This window comes from Macrobrachium rosenbergii, chromosome 50 (assembly GCF_040412425.1).
Source record: "Macrobrachium rosenbergii isolate ZJJX-2024 chromosome 50, ASM4041242v1, whole genome shotgun sequence".
Lineage (NCBI taxonomy): Eukaryota > Metazoa > Arthropoda > Malacostraca > Decapoda > Palaemonidae > Macrobrachium > Macrobrachium rosenbergii.
The window spans coordinates 19,933,576-19,958,085 of NC_089790.1; the positions used below are offsets into that span (position 1 = coordinate 19,933,576).

Sequence of the window (24,510 nt, forward strand, 5' to 3'; positions counted from 1 at the left end):
GTTGTCCCAATGGACGGACACTGCCTTCCCGGACACCTCCGATGCAAACGCTTGCAATCCTCAGTGAATTGCCGTCAATTCCTTCACGCTCATGTGCCACTTCATCTGTTCCTAAGTCCACAAGGTCTGAAATTTCTTTGTTTCCCAGGAGGGCTCCCCAACCTAGGTCTGACGCGTCTGAATAAAACACTAGGTCGGGGTTCAGTGGGAGAAGTGACTTCCCTTGAGAGAGAGCTTGTCCCTTGAATTCCACTAGGCCAGATCTTCTTTTATTTCCTTCGTTATTGGAAATATGAAAGAATCCAGGTGTTTCTTCCTGTTCCAGTTGCCTTTCAGGACTGTAGGTTTCTCATGTGAAGCCTTCCTAGGGACACGAACTGCTCCAGGGACGAGAGTCCCCAACAGGCTCATCCAACTGTTCACAGAACAGGATTGAAGGGCGAGAAATTTGTTGATTTTTTGAAGGCAGAATATCCTTTGGGGGGAGGGAAAAACCCGAAAACTCCGAGTTTATCCTCATCCCTATATAAGCTATCTCCTGAGGAGTCAGTTGAGATTTTTGGACATTCAACAAGAGCCCAAATCCTGGGTGAGGAGGAGGGTCTTGTGAAGGTCCTCCACACATTTTTCCTTCAACTGGGAGCGAATGAGCCAATTGTTGAGATACTACGAAACGTTGACTCCCATCAGATGTAACCATTTTGCCATTGGTGCAAGAAAATGCGTGAATACCTGTGGGGTTGTTAACAACCCGAAGCAAAGGGCTCTGAATTGGTACACCTTTCCCTGGAACAAAAACCTTAAAAACTTCCTTGAATCCCGAGGAATTGGGACATGGATGTAGGCATCTTTCATGTCTGTCGAGATCATCCAATCTTCCAGTCGAATGGATGAAAGGACAGACTGGGACGTCTCCATCTTGAATTTGGTTTTCTGTATGTACAAGTTCAGGGCGCTTACATCCAGGACTGGCCTCCAGCCGCCCGATGCTTTGGGGACTACAAACAGTCAATTGTGAACCCCGGAGATGAGGTGCCCTCGACTAGCTCAACTGCTTCTTTTACGAGGAGAGCTGTTACTTCTTGGGAGAGGGCTGAAAACTTCTTGGAGTTTGCCGAGTAAGTTGTCAATGAAACAGGCTTGCTGCTCACGAGGGTTTTTTTTCAGAGACGGGATCGAGTAGCCTTCTCTTAGCCTTATCCAGGCAAGAGATGACTGCCACAAAATCCAAAGAGAAGTCTTCAGGGATATGAGGGCTGGGTTACCGATGGGGCTTTCTGAATTAAGGCCAGGATATTGTCCAATTTGCTTTGGATCAACTGAACAGAGGGATCCAAAACTGAAGGCGGAACTGTCGTAGCCGGAGGAGGTAGATCCAAAGACGACACTGGCGTTGCCGAGGAAATGGACGAAAAGCGGAATTAGTCTTGGGCGCCAAAGGAACGTCTTGCTGCAAGAGGAGAACGGGCGCCAATGGGCGCCAAGGAGTTCTAAGTAACGAGGCGCTCAGGAGACGATGGACTTACAACAGATTAATGGCGCTCAGAGGGAGCCACATCAGAAGAAGCGTCATGCACCACTGGAGAAGGAAGTTCTGGCGCCACTGGTCGCCTTGTCGCCACAGATGACTTTTATGCCAACAAAGATTCAGAAGAGCAGCATATACTGGCACTGGAGAGTGTTCCGGCATCACAACCTGTCTCGGCAAGTCCTCCGAAGCAAAAGATGCGTGCTTAGAAGAAGACAAAGTTCCCAATGCCGAAGAATGCTTCCGAGAACTAATGTGCTTAGAAAGAAGAACTTGTCCTGCTAACACTGGTTGATCCTGGGAAAAAGGTTCCGGACTCCCAAAAGTTACAGGAAGGAAGACGTTCTGGAGAAGCCTCTTTAGCCTTCTTAATCGGAACAGCAGAAGGTTGAGAAGCGGCCGCAGCGCGTCTCTTCAGTGGACAAGATTTGCCTTGCCACTGGCTCCTAGGACTGGAGTCACTGCTAGAAATACTACAGGACAGACAACCCATTTCCACAGAGACACCTTTCCAATGGCGCTCTGTCGTAACCTGAGAATCGGCAACAGGTACGACTGCCTGTGGTCAGACGCCACTGACCTCCTTTGGGCTGCCAGTTTGGCTCCTCCGAGGTTTAGGGGAGTTTGCCAGGGACCTTGGCCTAGGAGAATCGGCGGGACAGACAGCCACCTCCTCCACTAACATTTCACTATCACCTTTCACATTCACTTTGTCCATTAGGACTTTAACAGAAGCACTAATTTTTCCCATCATGTCAACGAGTAATCCAAACTTAAGATTAATTCTTAATTCAAGGCTGGTAATGAAGTCAGAGTCGGGAGTAAGGGAGCCAGGGTGCAGAGTAATTGGTACAGATTGAGACGTGGGACTGGGTGGAACAAAGGAAAAAGGATCAGAAATATCAGACAAAGATTTTGCCGACACTTGACTAGCTAAAGTCTTCTTACTACTAGCCCTAGCCGCTGCTTTTCTCTTTTTATCCCTGTATAATTTCGTCAAGTGACTATTCAAGGTCTCCCACATTTTGGGATCCCAAGAGACCCACTTATTATAGGTCAATTCAGGAGAACATATTTGACCCCTGCAAGAAGAACAGATAGTTTGAGGGTCATAACAAGCTTTAATGAGTCTCGTATTGCAGACTTTACTGCAATACCTAACACTTTGAGAGCCCAAGTCGGACATGCTGACAAGTCGAGTCAAAGAAATCCAAATAATTGTCAAATTCGGTAATACTAGTCTTCAAAGAAAACCTGACATTAACTAAGTGTGCCAAAAAGGCTACCATAAGGCGAATACTTCACCAATGATCCAAGATCAACAGAGTAGAGAAATTTCAAAAAAACGCTGCCGCCAATCGCTGTAACCAAAGCCATCAGCCAGCAGAAACATATTGAGCTTGTTTGCTAAGCTGGTTCCTCTCTTACCCCGAAAGTGGGCAGGGTCACTCACCTAGCCAAAACAAAAGTAGCGCTACCGCGAATTTCATATGTCTAGCTGCCGGTAAATAGAAACTATAGCTATGTAATTACTTGGTAAGTAGTGTATATAAAAAAAATAATTTATCTGAAATTCACACCTTCCTACGACAATCACTATGCCCTTTGGTAAAAGTATATGTATAATTTTATCTTTATGGATATTCAAAGATAATTCTTCTGCAGTATAACCATAACCATCAAAAGATATCTTTTAAATGTGCTGTACAACGGATTCAAACTTGTTCAAATTAGGGACAGGTGCCCTTCAAAATGGAGATAAGTGAGATTAAGATGGGGATCTTTAAGTCATCCCCAAAGCTACTAGGCCAAAAATTATAAAATTTTGAATATTATATGTAGTGTAGATTTATGTATGTACAAAGCACTGCTCCTAATATTCTAAATAAAAAATAAATAGTTTTACAATAAATAATTGTAATTCAGAAATATTACAGCACTTAACATTCTCCACACACTATTTCCAACTAACCATTTCTTACAAAGGCAAATTCCATCTTCTATCAATTTTTGTTGAATTTTCTATATAACTCATTAAGGTCTGACATCATTAATGTGGTACTGAAGAATTTGAAAATGGGATTAGTAGAAGTCATATACACACACACACGCACAGCCTGTTAACTTTAAATTCAGAAAAGGTCACTTGATCTTCCAGCTTAGGTAAGCTTAACAGGACTCATAAAAATCAAATTTTAATTCAGTACCCATCCTTTGAATGTACAGCAGTAACCACTGTTTTTAGCTTCCATACATGTGACTATTTTTGTCACACCTACATACTACTGTACTATAAAAAACTGTCTTTTTGCAGGTGTGCACAAGCACACACACACACAGAGCCACTCATCTTTGTCACCTCTCATTTCTTCCTTCAATAAAAACACAATCCAGCGAGTGTTCGAGATCAATCAGGGTAAACTTCAAGTTCGTATATCCAAGAACACTGCAAATTACCTTACAATCTGAGAATGATTTCTAGGATAATGTCAACCTTCCTCTTTTTTACAAAAAATTGCCTTCAGGAATTTTTTCCCTGTTTTGCACGTGAACAGGGGTAGAATGACTCCTGTAACATGTACAAGCTGGCTTCTAGCAATCAATGAAGGCATGAGAGGCTAATACTGAGCTATTTTTTCACTTAAGGACATTATCTTGCAGCTAAAAAATTAACTTCTGGTTGAATAAAGTTTTTTTTGCAGCTTTTTATCTTGCAGTTTGAGAAAAAGGGTAGAAGAGCTTCACGATCTCATTTCACGTCTGGCACACGTAGGGTTATAGATAGTTTTTGTACTTCCAATAATTTTGTATCTCAAGTACATATATAATAGTTAAATGACTATTTACCACTTCCCCTGAACTTCCAACAACTGTTCCATGTTGTGTCACTATCAGCATTGGCATTTTGTAATCAAAACTTCTTTATTTTGCTGGTCAGCACCAAGTCCCAGTCTAGGGAAGGAGAGGGGAATAGGGGGTTGTCTTTGTAGATTTGCCAGATGACTAGATTAACTGAATTTAGGAAAGGCTATCCTAGTGTAGCTAATTTCAACCCATTCCAATTCATACTGGCTATCTATTGGCATTAAATTTATTTCATGTGGGCTAGCCTAAGTTACCCAATAAACATTTTAAGTGTTAATAAACCAATCAAGCATCAGTTAACCCTTAAACGCCAAGCCTCTATTTACAAAAGTGTCTGTCGTATGCCGGCGGCGTTCGGGAGTTAGTGCCGAAGCGGAAAAAGTTTTTTTTTTTTAAATCACAGCATGCTTAGTTTTTAAGATTAAGAGTTCATTTTTGGCTCGTTTTTTTTTTTTGTCATTGCCTGAAGTTTAGTATGCAACCATCAGAAATAAAAAAAAAATTTCATTATCATATATAAATATTGAAATATATGACAGCACAAACAAAAATTTCATATATAATTGTATACAAATCGCGCTGTGAGCAAAACGGTTGAAGCTAACGAGTTATTTTTTTTCTTGGTATTGTACACTAAATTGCAATGATTTTGGTATATAGATAACAAATTGTAAAACGATCAAAGCAACACAGAGAAAATATTATCACAAAATGATGCATGAATTCGTAACGTGCGGACGTAAGAAAAATGTTTTTTCCAAAAATTCACCATAAATCGAAATATTGTGCTAGACTTCCAATTTGTTGCAAAATGAAGGTAATTGATTGAATATTACTAGACTGTAAGTGTTTTAGCTTACAATTGCAGTTTTCGACCATTTCGGTCGAGTTAAAGTTGACCAAAGGTAGTATTTTTTCTATTTATCGTGATTTATATGAAAATATTTCAAAACTGATAAAAGCTACAACCATGAGTCATTTTTTGTTGTGTTCTACATGAAAATGCGCACATTTTCATATATAAAACTTTATGTAACGACTAATATAAAACGGTGCAAAAATTACGACAAAGTGACAAAAGAATTTCCGAGATGTTCGGCCGAGTTACCGCGCGCGGACGTAAGGAAAGTTTTTTTTTCAAAAATTCACCATAAATAGAAATATTGTGCTAGAGACTTCCAATTTGTTGCAAAATGAAGGTAATTGATTGAATATTATTAGAATGTAAAAGTTTTAGCTTACAATTGTGTTTTTCGACCATTTCGGTCGAGTTAAAGTTGACCGAAGGTTGAAATTTTGGCACTTATCGTGATTTATATGAAAATATTTCAAAACTGATAAAAGCTACAACCATGAGTTATTTTCTGTTGTATTCTACATGAAATTGCGCACATTTTCATATATAAAACTTTATGTAACGGCTAATATAAAACGGTGCAAATATTACAACAAAATGACGAAAGAATTTCTGAAATTTTCGGCCGAGTTACCGTGCACGGACGTAAGGAAAAAGTTTTTTTTTTTCAAAAATTCACCATAAATCGAAATATTGTGCTAGAGACTTCCAATTTGTTGCAAAACGAAGGTACATGATTGAATATTAGTAGAATGTAAGAGTTTTAGCTTAAAATTGCGCTTTTCGACCATTTCGGTCGAGTCAAAGTTGACCGAAGGTTGAAATTTTGGCACATCATGATTTATATGAAAGTATTTCCAAACTGATGAAAGCTACAAACCATGGGTTGTTTTTTCTTGTATTTAACATGAAATTGCACACCTTTTCATATATAAAACTTTATGTAACGGCTAATATAAAACGGTGCAAAAATTACGACAAAATGACGAAAGAATTTCTGAAATTTTCAGCCGAGTTACTGCGCGGATGTGAGGAAAAATTTTTTTTTTTTCAAAAATTCACCATAAATCGAAAAATTGTGCTAGACTTCCAATTTGTTGCAAAATGAAGGTAAATGATTGAATATCACTAGAATGTAAGTTTTAGCTTACAATTGCGCTTTTCAACCATTTCGGTCGAGATAAAAATTGACCGAAGGTTGAAATTTTTTCTAGTCGACATACCGTACGTCCACTCAGCACCCAACAGACAATTTTAGTCGACGTATGGTACGTCGAGTCGGTGTTTAAGGGTTAAGGGATACATGTGCTATACATCATCTATAAAAAAAATATGCCCACCATATTTTTGTTACCAACATAATGTGCCTAGATTGGCATAACCTAAAGCAACTTGACGACCAAAAATAGGTAACCTAGGCTTGGCTAAGTCATGTATGTATACTGTAATAATCATTCAGCATTACAAAGCAATACGTACAGTCAACCCCGATATTCGCAGGGGATGTGTACCACAACCCCCGGCGAATAGCTAAAATCCGCGAGTACTTGCAACCCCTCTAAAAATGCTCAGAACTGCCTATTTTGATAGTTCAAACAAAGAAAAACACTCTAAAAATGCTTATACCTGAGTATTTCAACAGTTTTATCACAAAAAGTCCATTCTGTCATGAAAATATGAAAGTACAGTAATTAGTGAATATTTCTCAGTGAAAAATACCGTGAATAGGTGAATTTTCCATGAATAATGTTTATATACATGTTCCATAGGGAAATCTGCGAATCTGTGAGTCCACGAATTGTGAGCACGCTAATAATGGGGGTTAACTGTATATGCATAATAACACACTTAAGTGTCTTATATGCCATTAGACAGTAACTACCAACACAAGCTCCCACTGCTGATTCTATTAGAAAATAACGCCTCAGGTGATTTGCTAAGAACAAGGCCCCACTAAAATGAATAGTATGATACTAACGCATTTGTGTAAAGACATACTGGCAATACTATATATAATGGATAGGGATATTCGGATACTGAACAAAAAATGGTTGAGATGCATCAGTATATTTCTTATAATTACTCAGTGATCTACACAAAATCTTATTTAATCATCCCAATTTCTCCTCAAATATATGTAATGCTACTAAGTTAGGACTGGGAAAAAAAAAAAAAAAAAAAAAAAAAAAAGGGAGTTTAAGCAAAAGTTAAAAACATCATGATTTTGTTTCTTTTGAGCTTTCCACTGTAAACCATTTAAGAGACTTGTTTCCTTTCACCCCATGTAATGAAGCACTTTCTAACTTTATGCTATTTGGACAAGTCACATGCGGCCAAACATCATCAAGCTACCTAGTTCATTTTTCCCAATTATGAAAAACACAATACTGTACCCTAGTACAGTACTGTAAAACCTAACAAAATTATTAACCGCATTCCTAAAATAATAACCCTAGCACTTATGTGGGCATAACTACAATGGGCCTATCCAAGATAAAATCATACAATGTTCAGGAGGATGCCATATGGAGGCACGGTAAGCCACCAGCTGGATGCCCTAGCGTCTTGTTTCAGCTACACAGCCAGAACTCAGGGTCATCAAGGCACTGTATATACAGTGCTGAAAATAAGAGTATTCCCCAAATGTTTAGCAGAAGACAAAACTCGTCAAAAGATTTAAAAATTGAACAAATTCCTAGGGACAAGACATCCATCAACAGCTCGACTGAAGGGTGGCAGCAAAAAGATAGCCACCCCTGGGTGACTGCCTCTTCCCAGGCACCCTTGAGAAGATTGCACAAATTGTAACACAACCAGGTTCAATGTGCTCTATCAGTATGTGTGATATTGCCCACCAACAACACTACAGCCCAACACCCACCACACTTGCACCCAAACCTTAATCAAACCTTAATCTGGTACCCACCCAATCACAATTGTGACCATTCTATTTTTTGCAAAATGACAAAACCTACCTGTATTATCACTTTGCATTTCATGCATACTTTTGCAAATTATAAGCAATAGTATCGAAAAATGTGTTCTTATCCAAAAAAGAAATAACTGATAAAAACAATACAATCAGGAAAAATGTATAATTACATACTATAACTGAGTTATAATTGTTTTTAGAGAATTACTTTTGATAAACAGTCTCCTTCCAAATTATTAACAGCAATATCAATATACATACAGCAATCAGTATTGTTATCTTTGTGCATACTGAAAGCACTGTTGAGACACTGCACATCCCCTACCAAATCCCAATCAACTCCAATCTAAGACCACTCCTGATGAACTTTTGAAGACTCGCAATTTTCTCCATGCTTGGGAAAAGCGATGGAACTATTTTCTCCTTATAGGTACATAAACGGCACTCATGGTAGATATATTTAAGGAAAAGTTCATGTCCATTGTGAGGGTCACAGTCCTTAACCTTTACATCATCTGCAAGGGGTTCCATCACTATAGTATGCACACCAAATATGAAACCATCATCTCAGACTTCTCAGGAATTTCAAGAAAACCTTGCATTTTTGGCAAAGCCTTGACAAAACGAGATAGGCATGACAAGACAGACACTCCCCCCAACAGGTATCTATGCATGGTGATGTACTATTGTGCCAAGTTTGGATGAGATGTCATTAACCATGCCGAGTTGCAATGTCGAGACAGACAGATAATAATTCTTCAAGCATATCTATGTATGATGGTGAAGTTTTATACCCCGTTTGACTAAGACCCCTTTAACAGTCTAGGAGGATCTGCAATGATAAGTGTAGCAGACAAATGGACGATATTCTTTAATACACATCTATGCTTGAGGCGCACTGGCAGTCTGACATTCTCTCTTCACACAAAGCTATGCATGATGGTTTATCCTTATACCTTGTTTGACTGAAATCCTATGAACCATGTGGGAGTTGAGAGAACACAAGCATAACAGACAGACAGAATGAGACAATCTCCCTTCACATGCATCTGTGCAGTATGGTCTATCTTGCACAAAATTTGAGTGGAATCCCTTCAACTGTGTAGGAAGAGTTACAAGATATGGTAAGTGACAAACTGCAAAAAAAAAAAAAAAAAAAAAACTAGTTCCCTAACTTTAGAAAAAACTCAATAAAGCAAGCTCAAGTGAAGGATTATGTTGTGCTAAATAGCAATCTTTCATTTCATTCTTTCAGGTTTGTCTGGTCTACTAGTATATGTACTCAGGGTATTTCACCAAAAGTAAAACAATTTCAATAGGCTACTGCTACAACTTTTGTTTTATAAAACTACACAAAAAAGTTACTGCTGGTTCAGTGGAAATAAAACTCATCAACATCAACTGATCATTCTACAAAAAATTACTGCTGGTTCAGTGGGAATGAGCTCAACAACACTGACTCAGCATGCTACTAAATACATAATTTTCCTATCATAAGTTAAAACCGATGGATTCCAAGGAGTGACAGCAGAATTCCACTTTCAAAGAAGAGACTGCTTTAGAAAATAACCTTAATACAAGCGGCAGCAGTAAGCTATCATCTTGAAAGTTATGCATTTTTTTGTGATTCTGGTTTAACAGAGCTGTTAAGAACAATGTTTTACCATTCTTCTTTCCACACTCGAAAAGTACATTTTGTTTAATTCTGATCTTTAATTTCTTCCTGCATCATGCATGGCATGTTGTTTTGGTGGTTGGAAATGCCCTCATCATATTTGCTAATAAGGAGTCTTAAATATCTCAGTCTTTTTCACAAAATCAATCTAAAAGCAACTTGCACAAAAAAAGTTCTTGTCTAAACACACCATCTTCAATTTACTCTTTCAAAGGGATAATGACAACATTAACTGCTGTTTTATCTTTTCTCAGGTTAGAACTTCATGGAGACCAAAGTTACTAGAACACCACCTACACAACATTTCTACTCATTTTATTCGTCTTTTTTTATAACAAAATTCTCGCCATCACATGGATATATGTACAGTATGTATTTCACAGGTGCAGGGGAAGATTGTTAATCTAATCATAATACAGCTGTTGTTTCACCTGTTGCAGGTGTTGGGAAAAGGCTCACTATTCACCAATGAACTACCGGAAGTGTTCTCTCTCTTTACATGTCATGTTTCCTAGGCAGCTAAGATTTCATGTTAATGGGATTCAAGTTGTTCTGTAGTCAACTATGGGTTTCACCGCATATTTTGTGACAATGACCTTTTGTGAATATAGCATAGCATGACTGTGACTACCCCACCTATCAAACATACTCTACAATAATAAAGGAACACATGCTGGCCCCTCCTCCTAAATATCACACATTTTCTTCTGTTATTTATCATCTCAACAAAACATCTGTCCAGAGATATTGTTCTTTATGGCACAGGGATATTTTGACATGGCTTCTGAAATAAGGGCATTATACAATGAATGAGTACATACTATTAAACGGCTTGCCCACAGCCTCATTAAGTCACTTCCAGACCTTCCAATCATGATGAATTGAATACAATATATTGGAAACTAGCAGTTTTCTTCCCAAGTATAAACTCACAGCCGCCGCTGCTGTTCACAAGAGGGAAGCCCTGCCTAAAGACCCATCAGTGTTGAGAACATAGTGTTGTTTTTTTTTTTTTTTTTTTTTTTTTTTTTTTTTTTTTTTTTTTTTTAAGCAGTGAATAATTTAAAGCATGAATATTTTTTTTTAATCTACAGTATTTACTCTTAACTCACATAAACCACTGCAATGACAATTTTTGCGTTAAGATACATAAATATGTATATCTACAATTACAAATAAACATGGTTAAGATCCCTGAACTTTTCATACATTAATATTTTCTTTGTTCACAAAAGGATCCTGACAACCATCTGTTCCTTAACTGGTGTTAAAATGGCGAGCACTGATACATTAAACTGTGCTGTAAAATGTCTACAATACCAATTTTTTCATGTGTGTGTTTTTCCTCTATATTTTCTGAGAATGATTTCATTTGGCATTATAAGAATTTTGGGCCCAATCAGGAATATGAGGTGGCACCTAAGTTGCTACTAGCTTAAGTGTTTTGGTTAAATAAAGGAATTATGTCAGCTCTCATGTAAATTAATGTGTGTGTAAAGCATTTCCATATATATTAGTATCTTGATTGTGAATGCTTTGGTACAAGTTTCTGACATATATAACCTATGATAAGTGTAACCGTTACAGTATGGTATGGAAGGCGTAATTTTTCTTATGGATGTAAATCAACAGTAGACAGAATAATCAGAGTAAGCTTTAGTCACAATTAGACCCTCCAATAATCTATGATTTGTGAATCAACTGCATTCTGCAGAGGGTAACTAGTAGGGCAAACATGTTATACTTCATTAGATTTATAACATAATGCACAAACCTTTTAGTTTTCCAATTTATTTTTGTGTAAACAATCAGTTTCAGGAGTTTCCCCTCCTCCTACACATTTAACAAATATAAAAGGAGCCTGTCTGATCAATAACAATCAATACTGTTTTAATTCCAGTTGAATTCTGATATCAGCTCCCCCCCTGCCACCCTACCCCTCTGAAGCAACACCATGGCAGAAGTTATAGCATAGCTCTCCTTCATGTCACCAGTTTAGGAGGACATGGCGCCCAAGTTAGGTTTGGTAAGGTGGAACATTTAGCCATGCAGCCATGTATTTCACTTGTTTCTGTATCCCTTACCCAAAAAACCCAATTTCCCACAATAGGCTAACCCCTAATTATTATTGAACACTCACTGAAATGCAGTTTTCTCTAGTGAATTCTTGTTTGAATTGATGATTTTCCAAAACATTTCTTTTTTTTAAATAATGTTTTTTTTTCTTCAGGATTTCCCATATTTTGGAAATTCATAAATGCTTACCAGATCACTGGCAACAGACACCTAACAAAATCCATAACATAATACTAAAAACTATTGTAAACACTTTCTTTGTTGAAAATGCAACTGATAATACTACTGCATGATGTAATGTTAAGGGGGGGGGGTACAGTCAGGTTCATTAGTGACAGTTCTGTGTACTTTTGTTGTCCTTCACAAGTAAAAAGAATTACCGGTATTTATGTGTTTTTATAAACTTACTTGGAATTATAAGAGCAAAACCATAAATATATCAATAGTATCTAATACAAAATTTTTAAAAAAGCTTCAGTGCTAAAAAAATTTGCCATTTTGGATATTTACCGTGAAATAAAATGAAACATTCTGAAATGTGAACGATAAATCAGGGCTGGCAACTACATGCAATCTCTCAAAACAATAACACAAATAAATTTGCCTCCCTGACTCCGAAAGGTTGGCACGCCTGAAAAGCCACGAAAACAATCCTGCAACTCATCAGGTGACATACAATGGCATTCAGCATTTAGCCTACTTCTCGCTGATGATGGAGCATCTTGGGCAACATCATATAAATTCTGGAGCCGAAAGACAGGAAACCTTGTTAGCTATACTAAGAGTCATAATAGAAATGCATAGAAATAATATCCTTCCCATAGAAATTAGCCATAAATTAAATATAGGTCGGACAACAGTATTCAGGTGGATCAAACATTTCAACGAAAAAGAAAACCTCAAGAACTGGCCTAGAAAAGGAGGACCCCGATGCACTGCTCGAGAGCAGGATGACCAGATCATTGCTTAAGTCACCTCACAGCCTATAACAACTGCTGTGAAAGTGAAAATAGTACCGTACTAGGTCTTCAAATCTCTAATGCTAGGGTGAGAAGGAGATTGCACAACCAAGGAATTCATCACCAAAGTCTGGCTATCAAATCCTCCGTCTCAAAATTACCAAGAGCAATGAGGAGCTTTCACTCCTCAGAATCTACTGTTTGAATCAGGATACACTCCATCGATGGCGACCCAATAGCACAAGGTAAATAATCAATACCACCAGTTTTCATGTAGGCTTAGGCCTCTGTGTAACACGAACTTTCTTTACTATACTGATTAACACGTTGACTGCGATTGGCAATGCTGTGAAACAGCCCAATGGGCGTTCTCTTTAAACCCTCATAAAATCAGTAACCAGCTAGCTATTGACGTGAGAGTTGTTATGGTGTATCCCTAAGGTAAGCCGCAGTGCTCAGCCAGTGTAAAAGCGTGACTTTATGTGGTACATACGCCTAACATAACAAAAGTCTTAATTACAGGCGTTGTGTACCTAATATGGACATAATAGATGTGGTCATATATGGCTCATGTCGCCCAAAACTATTAGAGACAGTTCTGCTGGCGTTGTGTGCCAAATATGGTCACACTGTGGATGTTCAGTTATGGTGCATATCGCTCAGACTGATCTAGGGAATTACCGTATGCAACGTGTACCAGACGTGGCTCATACTCAGTGTGACTCTAAAAGGCACACATCGCCCTGAATGATTGCACACGTTACTATAAGTTTATATATGTACCACATGTGGTCAACTGAAAAATGTGTAGAATTTCAATATGTTGTTATTTTATAACATATTTATTAGTCATTTGGTGTTTTGCAGACACACATGCACACGCACATGTATGTACATGCACACACACACACACACACACACACACACACACACACACACACACACACATATATATATATATATATATATATAAAATGTGTAGAATTTCAATATGTTGTTATTTTATAACATATTTATTAGTCATTTGGTGTTTTGCAGACACACATGCACACGCACATGTATGTACATGCACACACACACACACACACACACACACACACACACACACACACACACACATATATATATATATATATATATATATATATATATATATATATATATATATATATATATATATATAACTTTTGTATGTTTTCATGTGTACATGAAATTTGTAGTAAACACACATGTGCATATAGGAATATATATAAACATACACATGAATATAATACATATAAGATGCACATACATGTTACAGACAGACACACATTAGGAAACATATATACAGGCTGTATTTTTGGCAATATAAATTTGTATTTTGCATAAATAAATGTATTTATATACAAGTAAATTATTTAGGTCTTCTGCAGTTCTTATTCATATACTGTATCTGTCCATCTGTATACAGTAGCCCATTTTTCTGTACGTGTCTATCCATATATATATATACATACATACATACATGCATTACATATACACATACATATATAGACTGATATACAAATTACCCATTGTCCCAATATGATGAGAAGTTAATTTGTTTTTCTTATGTAGAAGCAAAACAGAAAGAATATTAATTTTATACTTGTACTCTAAATACTACATGATTTCCTTCATCATACAAAATATAAATGGATATTTTTTCACCAAGAAAAGGACACTATTAGGTATATTTTACTTATGGACATTAATTGCTTTCAACATAAAATATAGGTTTTTTTCGTTGTATTATGATGTGATTTGAATGATTATGACTTGTTAGAATACTGCACCCCCCCCTCCATAGCTAATACGGCAAAACTGTAATCAGTAAACACAGTTTTGCCGTATTAGCTATGGAGAGGGGGGTGCAGTATTCTGACAAGTCGTAATTTTATTAATTTTGTATACAGTATATCATTTGCCGGGGAAGGATAAGTATTCATTTGCGATGGAAATAAACCTCAAAATCTTGCAAATCACATCATAATACAACAGTAAAACCTATATTTTATGTTGAAAGCAATTAATGTCCATAAGTAAAATAATACCCCACTATTAATTTTTTTCAGAAGTAAAATGTTTACCAAACTGATTTATTTTTCTACTGAATTTATATAAATATAATCTAGGGTTAAAAGGCTAGCATTTTTGTTGATCTAATGATAATGTTTTCTATTTTTTTACTAAAAGAAAGAATTAAAAAAATATGCCCTTTGCCAGCATATGAAGATTATTTTCAGTAATAAATAAAGTGTTTAGTTAATGTTCTAGTTTAATTTAATTAATTTCAATATATTACAATAATATTTTGGTATAAAAAGCCCATTTTGATTAAATTTTGGATACTTGAAAAAAATATATAATTCTTAGCATGTGTACCACACAGGGTACACATCGCTCATTCAGAGAGTCCCCTGTGAACCATACAGTATATGGAGCACATAGCAGTCAACGTGTTAAATACCTACCAGCTCGTTAAAATACAATGTTTCTTTTTGCTTTCAAGGATAACAATTTAAGCCTATTAAAATTCCAATGAATTAACTATCGAGAGTGAGAAAACATTCTTTATATCAATATATCAATGTAAATTCCTAGTTCCTGAATTTTATGAATATTGGTGATATTCAACATTGATATTTTCGTTTATTTGTGACAGATAACATTCTTTTTGTCTTGTTTTTTAGGTTCAATAAAGAAAATATTCAACTGTCACGGCAAAGCAGAAGAATTTCAGCAGAATTATGGGGATGAATGACTGCATGTGGCCAAAGGGAGCAGATCCCATCAACGAGTGTTTAACCAGAGAGCACTACATAGAAATTCTTGATGAAGTCCTGATCCCATCGATGAGGAAACTTCTACTACTGGATCGTTTGCCAGTCTACCTTGTAATGGACAACTCTTCTGTTCATAACTCAAAATTGGTCAGTGAATGGATTGCTGAACAGAACAATGTTATACATATAGACTGGTCTGCGAAATCTACCGACTTCAATCCAAATGAAAATCTTTGGGGACAAATGGTCAGGGAATGGGATACTATACTAGGACAATAAAACACAAACCTGCGCTGATCAAACATTGCCTATCAAGTGTGGGAATCATTAAGACCGAAAAGAGGGAACTCAGGGAAGAATAATTACTGTCAAACGTTAGTAGATTCAATGCCAAATAGGCTAAGAGCTGTGACTAATGATGATGGTCATACTATATATTACTTATTTTTCTTATTCATATTTACGTTACATGCTAAAAAAGTATATCTTAGTTTAACCAGACCACTGAGCTGATTAACAGCTCTCCTTGGGCTGGTCGAAGGATTAGACTTATTTTACGTGGCTTAGAACCAACTGGTTACCTAGCAACGGGACCTACAGCTTATTGTGGAATCCGAACCACATTATAGCGAGAAATGAATTTCTATCACCAGAAATAAATTCCTCTAATTCTTCATTAGTCGGTAGGAGAGTCGAACGCTGGGCCAACAGCGTGCCAAGCGACAGCTCTATCCACCCCTCCAACGAAGCACTATGTTATATGCTACAGCTCATTATTCAGATAATGTATATATAGTTTCATCTTTATAAAAAAAAGGGGGAAATTTATTTACTGTTATATTGAAGGAATATTAATTTATATTATACCAAAGGAAAATACAGTTGACCTGTTATTCACGGGGATGTGTACCACTACCATCCGTAAATAGCAAAAATCCGTGAATAATTTATAAACCTCTAAAAATGCTTATAACTGCCTCTTTTGATAGTTCAGAACACCAAAAAACCCTCTAAAAGTGCTTATACCTGAAAATTTTTATAGTTTTATCACAAAAAGTGCATTTAGTCAGGAAAATATGAAAATACAGTAATTGGTGAATACTGTACTTCTCTACGGAAACTACCACAAATAGCAAATTTTCCGCAAATAGTATGTATATGATCCACAGAGAAATCCGCGAATAGATGAAGTGTCAAATCCAAGACCGCGAATAGGCAGGGTCCACTGTATATTTACTATTACTTTTTATTCAATATCATAATGTGTCAAACACAGAAGGAAAATTAAATTATTTGATGAACTGTTGTTAACTCTGAGAGAGACTATTTTCTTACGCTTCATATTTCCATTTTGTTCTCACATGATTGAACTGATTACTGTTACAATTTATATTTAGTTTCTTGGGACATTTCACATTTTACATTTCAATAAAATTTTCAAGTGAATTAATGAGTTTTTGTTCCTTTTGTCCTTTATGAACAACTTAATTCAAGCAAATGTTTCTGACCAACAGACCCAGTAACGAGATTTGATTCTTAACGAGAGCATGAAAATTGAAACCATACTTAATTGACAAAGCAATGGCTTTGCTTTTTTGGTTTTTTACCTTTTAACTTTTTCTCAAGTGCAAACATAACAGAGCCCAAAATTACCAGCAAGCCACTACAATAATTTGAAGGATAAACGTGTCCCTTTAAATGTCACTTCTCAGCAACTCTGCTGCCTATGGAACACGACCCCCCCCATGCTGCACTTGCCAGATGCTGCTTTCTAATTTGACAATTTATCCAAGAATCTAAACTGAGAGTATCGAGAACTTTGCGCGTGACCATACAAGGGGAGCAAAGTCCAACACCAGATCAGGGCACAGAACTTTAGGATAGATTAGTTCAAGGTTAGGATGCATTCTTGTTGCAATATTTCTTTTGACCTGCTTTCAACCAAGCTGCAACCTCTGGGAAGCAGGTGAACGTCCGCGACTCATCCACATCGCTTACTTGTGCAGTAGCTTTCCCAATTACTGTTTACGACTTACATCCAGCCACTGGTACGACATCAGTAATGACAAGTTTGTTTATACTTCATTTACATACCTTTAAACATTAACACACACACACACACACACATGCATACATTTCTACGCCACACATAAATGTCCTAAATTTTGAAATGAGCAATAGCCTATTCCACAGTTGCTAAGACAGCAGGTGGTCCTCTATACAGACTACCTTATCTTACATTCAATATCAACTTCTGCTGAGCTACACCCATAAATTATCTTATAAATGCATCTAGCCTGTTAAGCCTACCCATCCTGCTCACTTTGTAGCTTGAAAATATCGAGAAACTGGACTGGTTTCAATTTGACAGCCTATTCACATTATTAGGAATTAAAATGACATATGTAATTTGTGTTTTTTCATAACTATACAAACCTTTCAGTCTTTATATAGGAATTACCATCCTAAAAGTTGTTATTGACACTTGGGCTACGCAATTTTGGCCATTATTGCCTTTGTAAATTGATATATGTTATGCTAACTGTACAAGGGAATTACATTGGCTGCTGAATAGGTTAAGCTACAAATTGTATTAATTAATTAATAATCAATTATTAATACTTAGGCATTTGTTACTATGCGATTTGGACCAATATTGTCTTTGTAAACAGGAAGAATTTTTGTTAATCAGTGCCAAGCGAATGTCATATGGAAATAAAAAAAAAAAAGGTCACTACTCACCTGTCCTTTGGAATTGTCCCTGTCGTACCCGTGTCCCCCAGCACCAGGACCAGCACCACCACCCCCACCTCCACCTCCGCCTCCTCCTCCTCCACCCATGTAACCACCTCGCCCACGGCCGCCACGCCCGCGCCCCATATAACCTCCACGTTCATTGCGGTCGTGGTGTGGAGGGCCACCTCCTCGGCCGCCCATGCCACCTCGGCCTCCGCCACCTCCACCTCCTCCTCCTCCACCGCCTCCTCCTTCATTCCCTCCAACGCCGCCTAAGTTCCCGACGCCGGCGGGAGGACCACCTCCTCCTCCGGGAGCGTTGTTACCGGCATTAGAATTGGCCCCACGACCTCCTCCTCCCATCAATCCTCCTCCTCCTCCTCCGCGGTTTCCGCGGAAGGACGACGATCCTCCTCGACCGCCTCCTCCTCCACGACCGCCTCTGAAATTGTTGTTGTTTTCGCCATTTTCGTTCGGTTTGGGACTCTGCGTCTCCTTTTTGACGCTTTCCAGATTTTTGGGCGGCGTTTGCGCTTCCATTGTCATTCCTCACGACTTCAGTTTGTTCGGAGATATTTCACAGACACCAAAATGGCGTAACGCGACACACTCTTTAGAATTAGCGGCGGCGACGCGAGGGGCCAATGATCGATCGCACTGCGCTTGCGCACTGGCTCGATGGCCGTACTGCCAAGGTGCAAGGGAGGAAAGCTCGTTTTACCTTGTCTTTCATTAAGTACCGCCCATAAATAAACACAAATATTAGTTCTCATTTAAATTGTAGATGGCGATAACAGCGATAAAGGTTTTTACCATGCTCTGAATTCGTTAATGTTAGCCGGATAACATCTGCAGAAATATAATGAAACACGCAAAAATGAAGGAAAAATAGATTAACTGAACCCCAAGCAAGTCGTACAACATGGAAAATTGACTAGCAAAACTGTGTCCCTCCCAAAAACAAAAGTTGAAAATAAGAGAAAACATTGGCCTCGCGACAAAATTTGAAACTTAATATCTTCGAGAGTTATCGAGCAAGACAGGAATAATTACCAAAACTATATTAACAAATTTGTGGGGAATGGTTTTAACCAAAAATGTGAGACAGATGGTAAAGTTATTTAGATGAGGGTACATATGTTGAACTAATGGATATCATACGATAACATATGAGAAAATGAGACTACATGAAATATACATATGAAATACATGGATTTTTTTGTCTAAAAAAAATCCTTTTTTCAAGATGGATGGAAATTATATAACCTAACGGGAACCAAGGACGTGCGAAGTATACCGAAGGAAGAATAGATTGGGGCAGATCACGGAGTAAATCTGTGAATTATTGCGGTCTTTTAAATATTCAGTCAGTGGGAAACAAAACCATTGAAGAATGGGAGTAGTCTGTCAGCACTCAGCTGGATATCTTATTGCTACAAACAGCCTGAATGAGAAATAAAATGAAGCTAGATATAAAATCAATTATACATTTTTATGTCATAGCCTTCGGGCCAGCCCTAGGAGAGCTGTTAACCAGCTCAGTGGTCTGGTAAAACTAAGGTATACTTAACTTAACTATACAGACCGAGGACAGGCAAAACTCAAAGCGACATTAATTCTACCAATGAAGCTAGAAAACTAGAAACAAACGGACAAGTGTAATATGAAACGTCATTTCAGTACCGTTACTATAACGTATTAAGAGTGAGCAAATAAGAACAGTTATCACCATTCGGGGTTATTTTAGGAGACGCTCTTTTACTTCACTCTGATCCGTCTGACGGGGCAACATTAATTTGTTTCACTTTTATAGTTTTCTTCGAGTTATTTTCCACCTTTCTTTCTGACTCCATTATTTTGTATATGCTCCTTCACCTTATCGATCAAAATCTTGTCTTACATATTCACGCGTTTTAATAGTTTTGTTCCTCATTGACTGCATCCTCAAAAGAAACAACTTTATTTCTATAGTTGTTCTACATAATCTGTTGTATATATTTTTATCTATTCTTGGTTCTTCTTCTTTGTACATAAGACATGATCTGTGTCCTGTTATGTTAGCACCTTGACAAGGTATTCACTTTGTTTCTTCTAGATTACAATTCTTGAACTTGTGTTCTCCCACACATTTTGGGCATACGAGTACTCCAATGAATGTGTCCTGCTTATGCTCATATTTCTGTTATTTGAAGCACTGTATCACATTATAATTATACGCCACAGACAAAATAAATCTTGCTGCGTACAAAAGCTAACCATCCAATGTTCTTTTATCTCTGCTTATCTATTATGAACATTTATCGAAGTGATACTTATCCTTTGATTGTAAATTTCAGCATATTAGCCGTTTAAGTCCGTTTCAGTGTCATTTTCATCTTACAGAAATTCCCCTAGCCACGGGTTCTTATCTGTTATAATATACATACATACATACATAAATACATGCATATATACATACATACATACACACACACACACACACACACACACACGTATATATATATATATATTTTTTTTTTTCTACACTACATCTCATGGGAAATTTGCCGTAAGACCTTCGGTGTCGTTTTTTTTCTTTGTTCATCAATCGAAATGTTCTTGCCTTCATTTTCCTAAATTACCCCATTTGTACTTTGTTTTAGTTAATCTAATTACTTGTAACCTTTGTACACTAAAAGGTAAGTTCGTTTCTCGACGTAATACCTTTTGATTAAAAAATTCACTGGAAACAACTCCTTTTTTTGTGCTTCGCTTGCCAACTGAGACGGTGACCGTTATTGCTCACTGTGAGGAAATTATTTGTAACGTGAACTGAAGTCTCATGAACCACTGATATAATATTTTCCTCTATTTTCCTCTGTTCGGTAGCTCTCGCTAATGAGTGTTTCTAAAACAGCATTTATCTTCTTATCAGCATAGCGTGTTCCCTTTGATTTCGAAACTGTTGTCCATTTGCTTATTGGTGATCTCGTTTCATTCATTCCTATCAGTATTTTAGTAAACTTCTCTTCCATCTATTGATAATAGTTATAACTCTCACGAACTATTGCAATCTAGTACGAATATTTCCGACGTTATGAAATGCAGCTCCCATTTACAACCGTCTGTCTGAATATCTGATGTTGATGCTTATTTTGAAAATTGTCAATACGTTGGCGTCGTTATTTCTGCCGTTTCGCTACATTGCATGAGATTTAACCGGTTACAAACTTCATATTTAAACCAGTTTCCATCTTCCGATGTGTCATAAACAGAACAAAGATCGTATTTTTTGTACTGCATTATGATGTATCGATTAGTAATCTTAACTATCCATATGTCATGATTACTGTATTTTTCGTATTGTTTCATTCTGGTCTTAATTGTTTCTTATTTCTCCCGTCAAATATCACCAATTTTCCTTTTCAAATGTTTAATTCCCCATTTTCCCCCCGTTAGTTTCCTGGCCTCACGAAGTTCATTTCCAGGCGCCTGCGCGCGGCAATACTCAGGGACCATAATATTGGCGTTTAAGCCGCAAAATACAAATGACAGCATTCAGTTACAAAATGTAAAATAAAATCTCTACTGAGAGAAGATACATTCTCATTTACAGCAACATTAACTATCATTCACTGTGTCAACACCAGACGAGTAGAGAAAGAAAGAAAATATTCTTGTTTACTTCCTGATTCTCTTCATCAGGTGGCCACATCTACCTGCCAATTACAGTTCATATTTTCTTTGTATAATAATTTTTTTCTTTCTGGGTCATCTGCCTTTGGAACCTCATCAAACTGCCTGTCTTCTCTTCGGGGTTATCTTTTTACTCTTGAAATTGGGGTCGTTGATGAGAATAATATAAAAACAAAACACCACTAACACGCGAATTTAAACATTAATAATATGAAAAAACATTAATAACAATGTCCGTGAATATTCCAGCTCTCCTCAGTGTCGACCATATTTCTGGCAGTACGACTGTGGCACCTCAAATTCTAAGATTATTAGAACATTTTTGTAAACAGAAAACTTTCCCAATAATTAGCTCTCAAACAGTATTTGGAGATATTTTCAACATTAGAAAAATTCAAGATGTGTTTCAAATACGGGTTGGGTACATTCTTTGCCTTTTCACTATATTCATCAAACTACTCCCTGTGTCCCCTCCTGAATCCAGCCAGGACAGAACGAATAGCAGGTTTGGCCTAATTCTGTCTAGTTTGGAACATAATATACCTGCCCTGTCAGTAGTGACTGAAAAAGAAATGCAGCGTAAGAATCAACATCATTATCATTCTGTTCTATGTATATGCAATAAGGTTTCTTTAATCCCTTGGTGTCAGTGAAAGGCACACTCGCATTGCCTCAGGATTAGGTGAGAGAGAGAGAGAGAGAGAGAGAGAGAGAGAGAGAGAGAGAGAGAGAGAGAGAGAGAGAGAGAGAGAGAGAGAGAGGAAAATACAGTAATCTTTAGTTGAGGATTAAAGAAAACTCTAACCACAGGAATATAGTGGAGAGAGAGAGAGAGAGAGAGAGAGAGAGAGAGAGAGAGAGAGAGAGAGAGAGAGAGAGGAAAATACAGTAATCTTTAGTTGAGGATTAAAGAAAACTCTAACCACAGGAATATAGTAATTTAGTTTTAATATTATTGATTCTTGACAAAGTTAAAACACTAAAGAATCCTGATGTTCTAAAATACCTGCAGCAGGAGATTCAAATGGCTGCCAGGGGTAATATTTGGAGCTTCTAAACTACTCAGAATACAAAATCTCAGACTTTAGTATCTAATAACATATAAATGATCAAGGTCTTAAATACAGTTCACATACTGTAGGTGGAGGTCAAGACAAGCTAACGTGGGATAATGAAATAGAGAGATTTAAGCAATGCTTTGAAATGAAAACTTAGCATTTTTTACAAGAATAATAACCATAACCCAGAAATCAAGGGAATTACTATGAAAATCTTAGACAGCGCATATGAGAAGAAGAAGGAGAAAAGGAAAGGTAGACAGACGGTGGAAAGGATAATTTTAAAAACTTAGGGCTTCTGTCATGCTTTGAATGAACTTTTGAGTGGAGGAGGAAGGATGGGGGAGGAGGAGGGCAGGGGATGGGAGCAGGGGCGTCATTTCAGATTTTTGTTGTGGGGGCGGGGGGCGGGCAAAGATGGTTTGGTGAGCGAAGCGAACCTAACCAGCTGGTTTTTTTTTTTTATTTTGGGCTATTTTATGTGCTTTTTGAAGCCACATGAGCAAGGTATTTCAGCAAAATAGGCAGACAAACAAACATTGTGTGTGATAGAGAAATATAGATAGATAGATAGACAGACAGATAGATATAACAATGTGGTGACACATTTGAATTTTGGTAGGAATAATGGAAAACCCGCTGCTGTTACTTCTTCGGGCTTGGGGTGTGGGGGCAAGTTGAGGCGGGGGGGGGGAGGGCAACTTGAGTCTTGGGGGTTCAGTTGCCCCCCAAAAATGACGCCCCTGGATGGGAGGGTTAGGAGGAGGAAGAGCACGTCGTCTTTGTATGTGATAAAGGGAAGGTACTCTACAAGCAGAATAATATTGGGGAAAATTACACCTCTCAGGGATCTTGTCATCAACAATTGCTAATAAATGGATGCTAGATAAAATGCTGCATTCTTACAGTCCATCCTAAGTAAAATAAATGTATTTTAATGAAACCTTCAGTAACAATGGAAATTCCACTGGTCCCATCACTAAATATAAATACACAAATTACATAGGAATGTAATACTTTACTTCAGTGAAGGTAGAGACACAATAAAAAGCTAATATATACAAGGGGTGTTCAATAGTGGGATGTTCAGTAACTGAGAACCCATGCTGCACTATGAACACTTTAATTTGAAATTAAAAAAAAACTGTATATACACTTAATATTCTTGTAATATGGAAAGAAATTATCCCAAAAAGATTACCAGTGGAAAAATGTAAAAATGTTAATAAAAAATGCTATAACACTCTTGCTTACTGATGACTTGCTGGTTCCAGAACTACATTAAGCAAACGCAAAATTAAATTTGAACTTTTTAACATAAAAGTCCTCTGAACTGGTTATTTTAT

General features: G+C 37.3%; 1 protein-coding gene across 4 annotated transcripts in view; it reads right to left on the reverse strand.

The window, feature by feature from the left end:
• The window catches only part of LOC136832727 (hrp65 protein-like), a 112,559-nt gene extending 93,455 nt beyond the window's left edge, over positions 1–19,104 (reverse strand). For 3 of the 4 annotated variants that reach the window (XR_010851294.1, XR_010851293.1, XM_067094237.1), the window contains exon 1: positions 18,438–19,104. Coding sequence is in view for 2 of the 4 variants with exons in the window: in XM_067094237.1 (XP_066950338.1) it covers positions 18,438–18,977 (540 nt within the window). In the remaining 2 variants the exon portion in view is untranslated. The remainder of the gene's footprint in view (positions 1–18,437) is intronic. The other variant, XM_067094236.1, reaches the window with a different exon arrangement.
• Between the last annotated feature and the right edge of the window lie 5,406 nt (positions 19,105–24,510).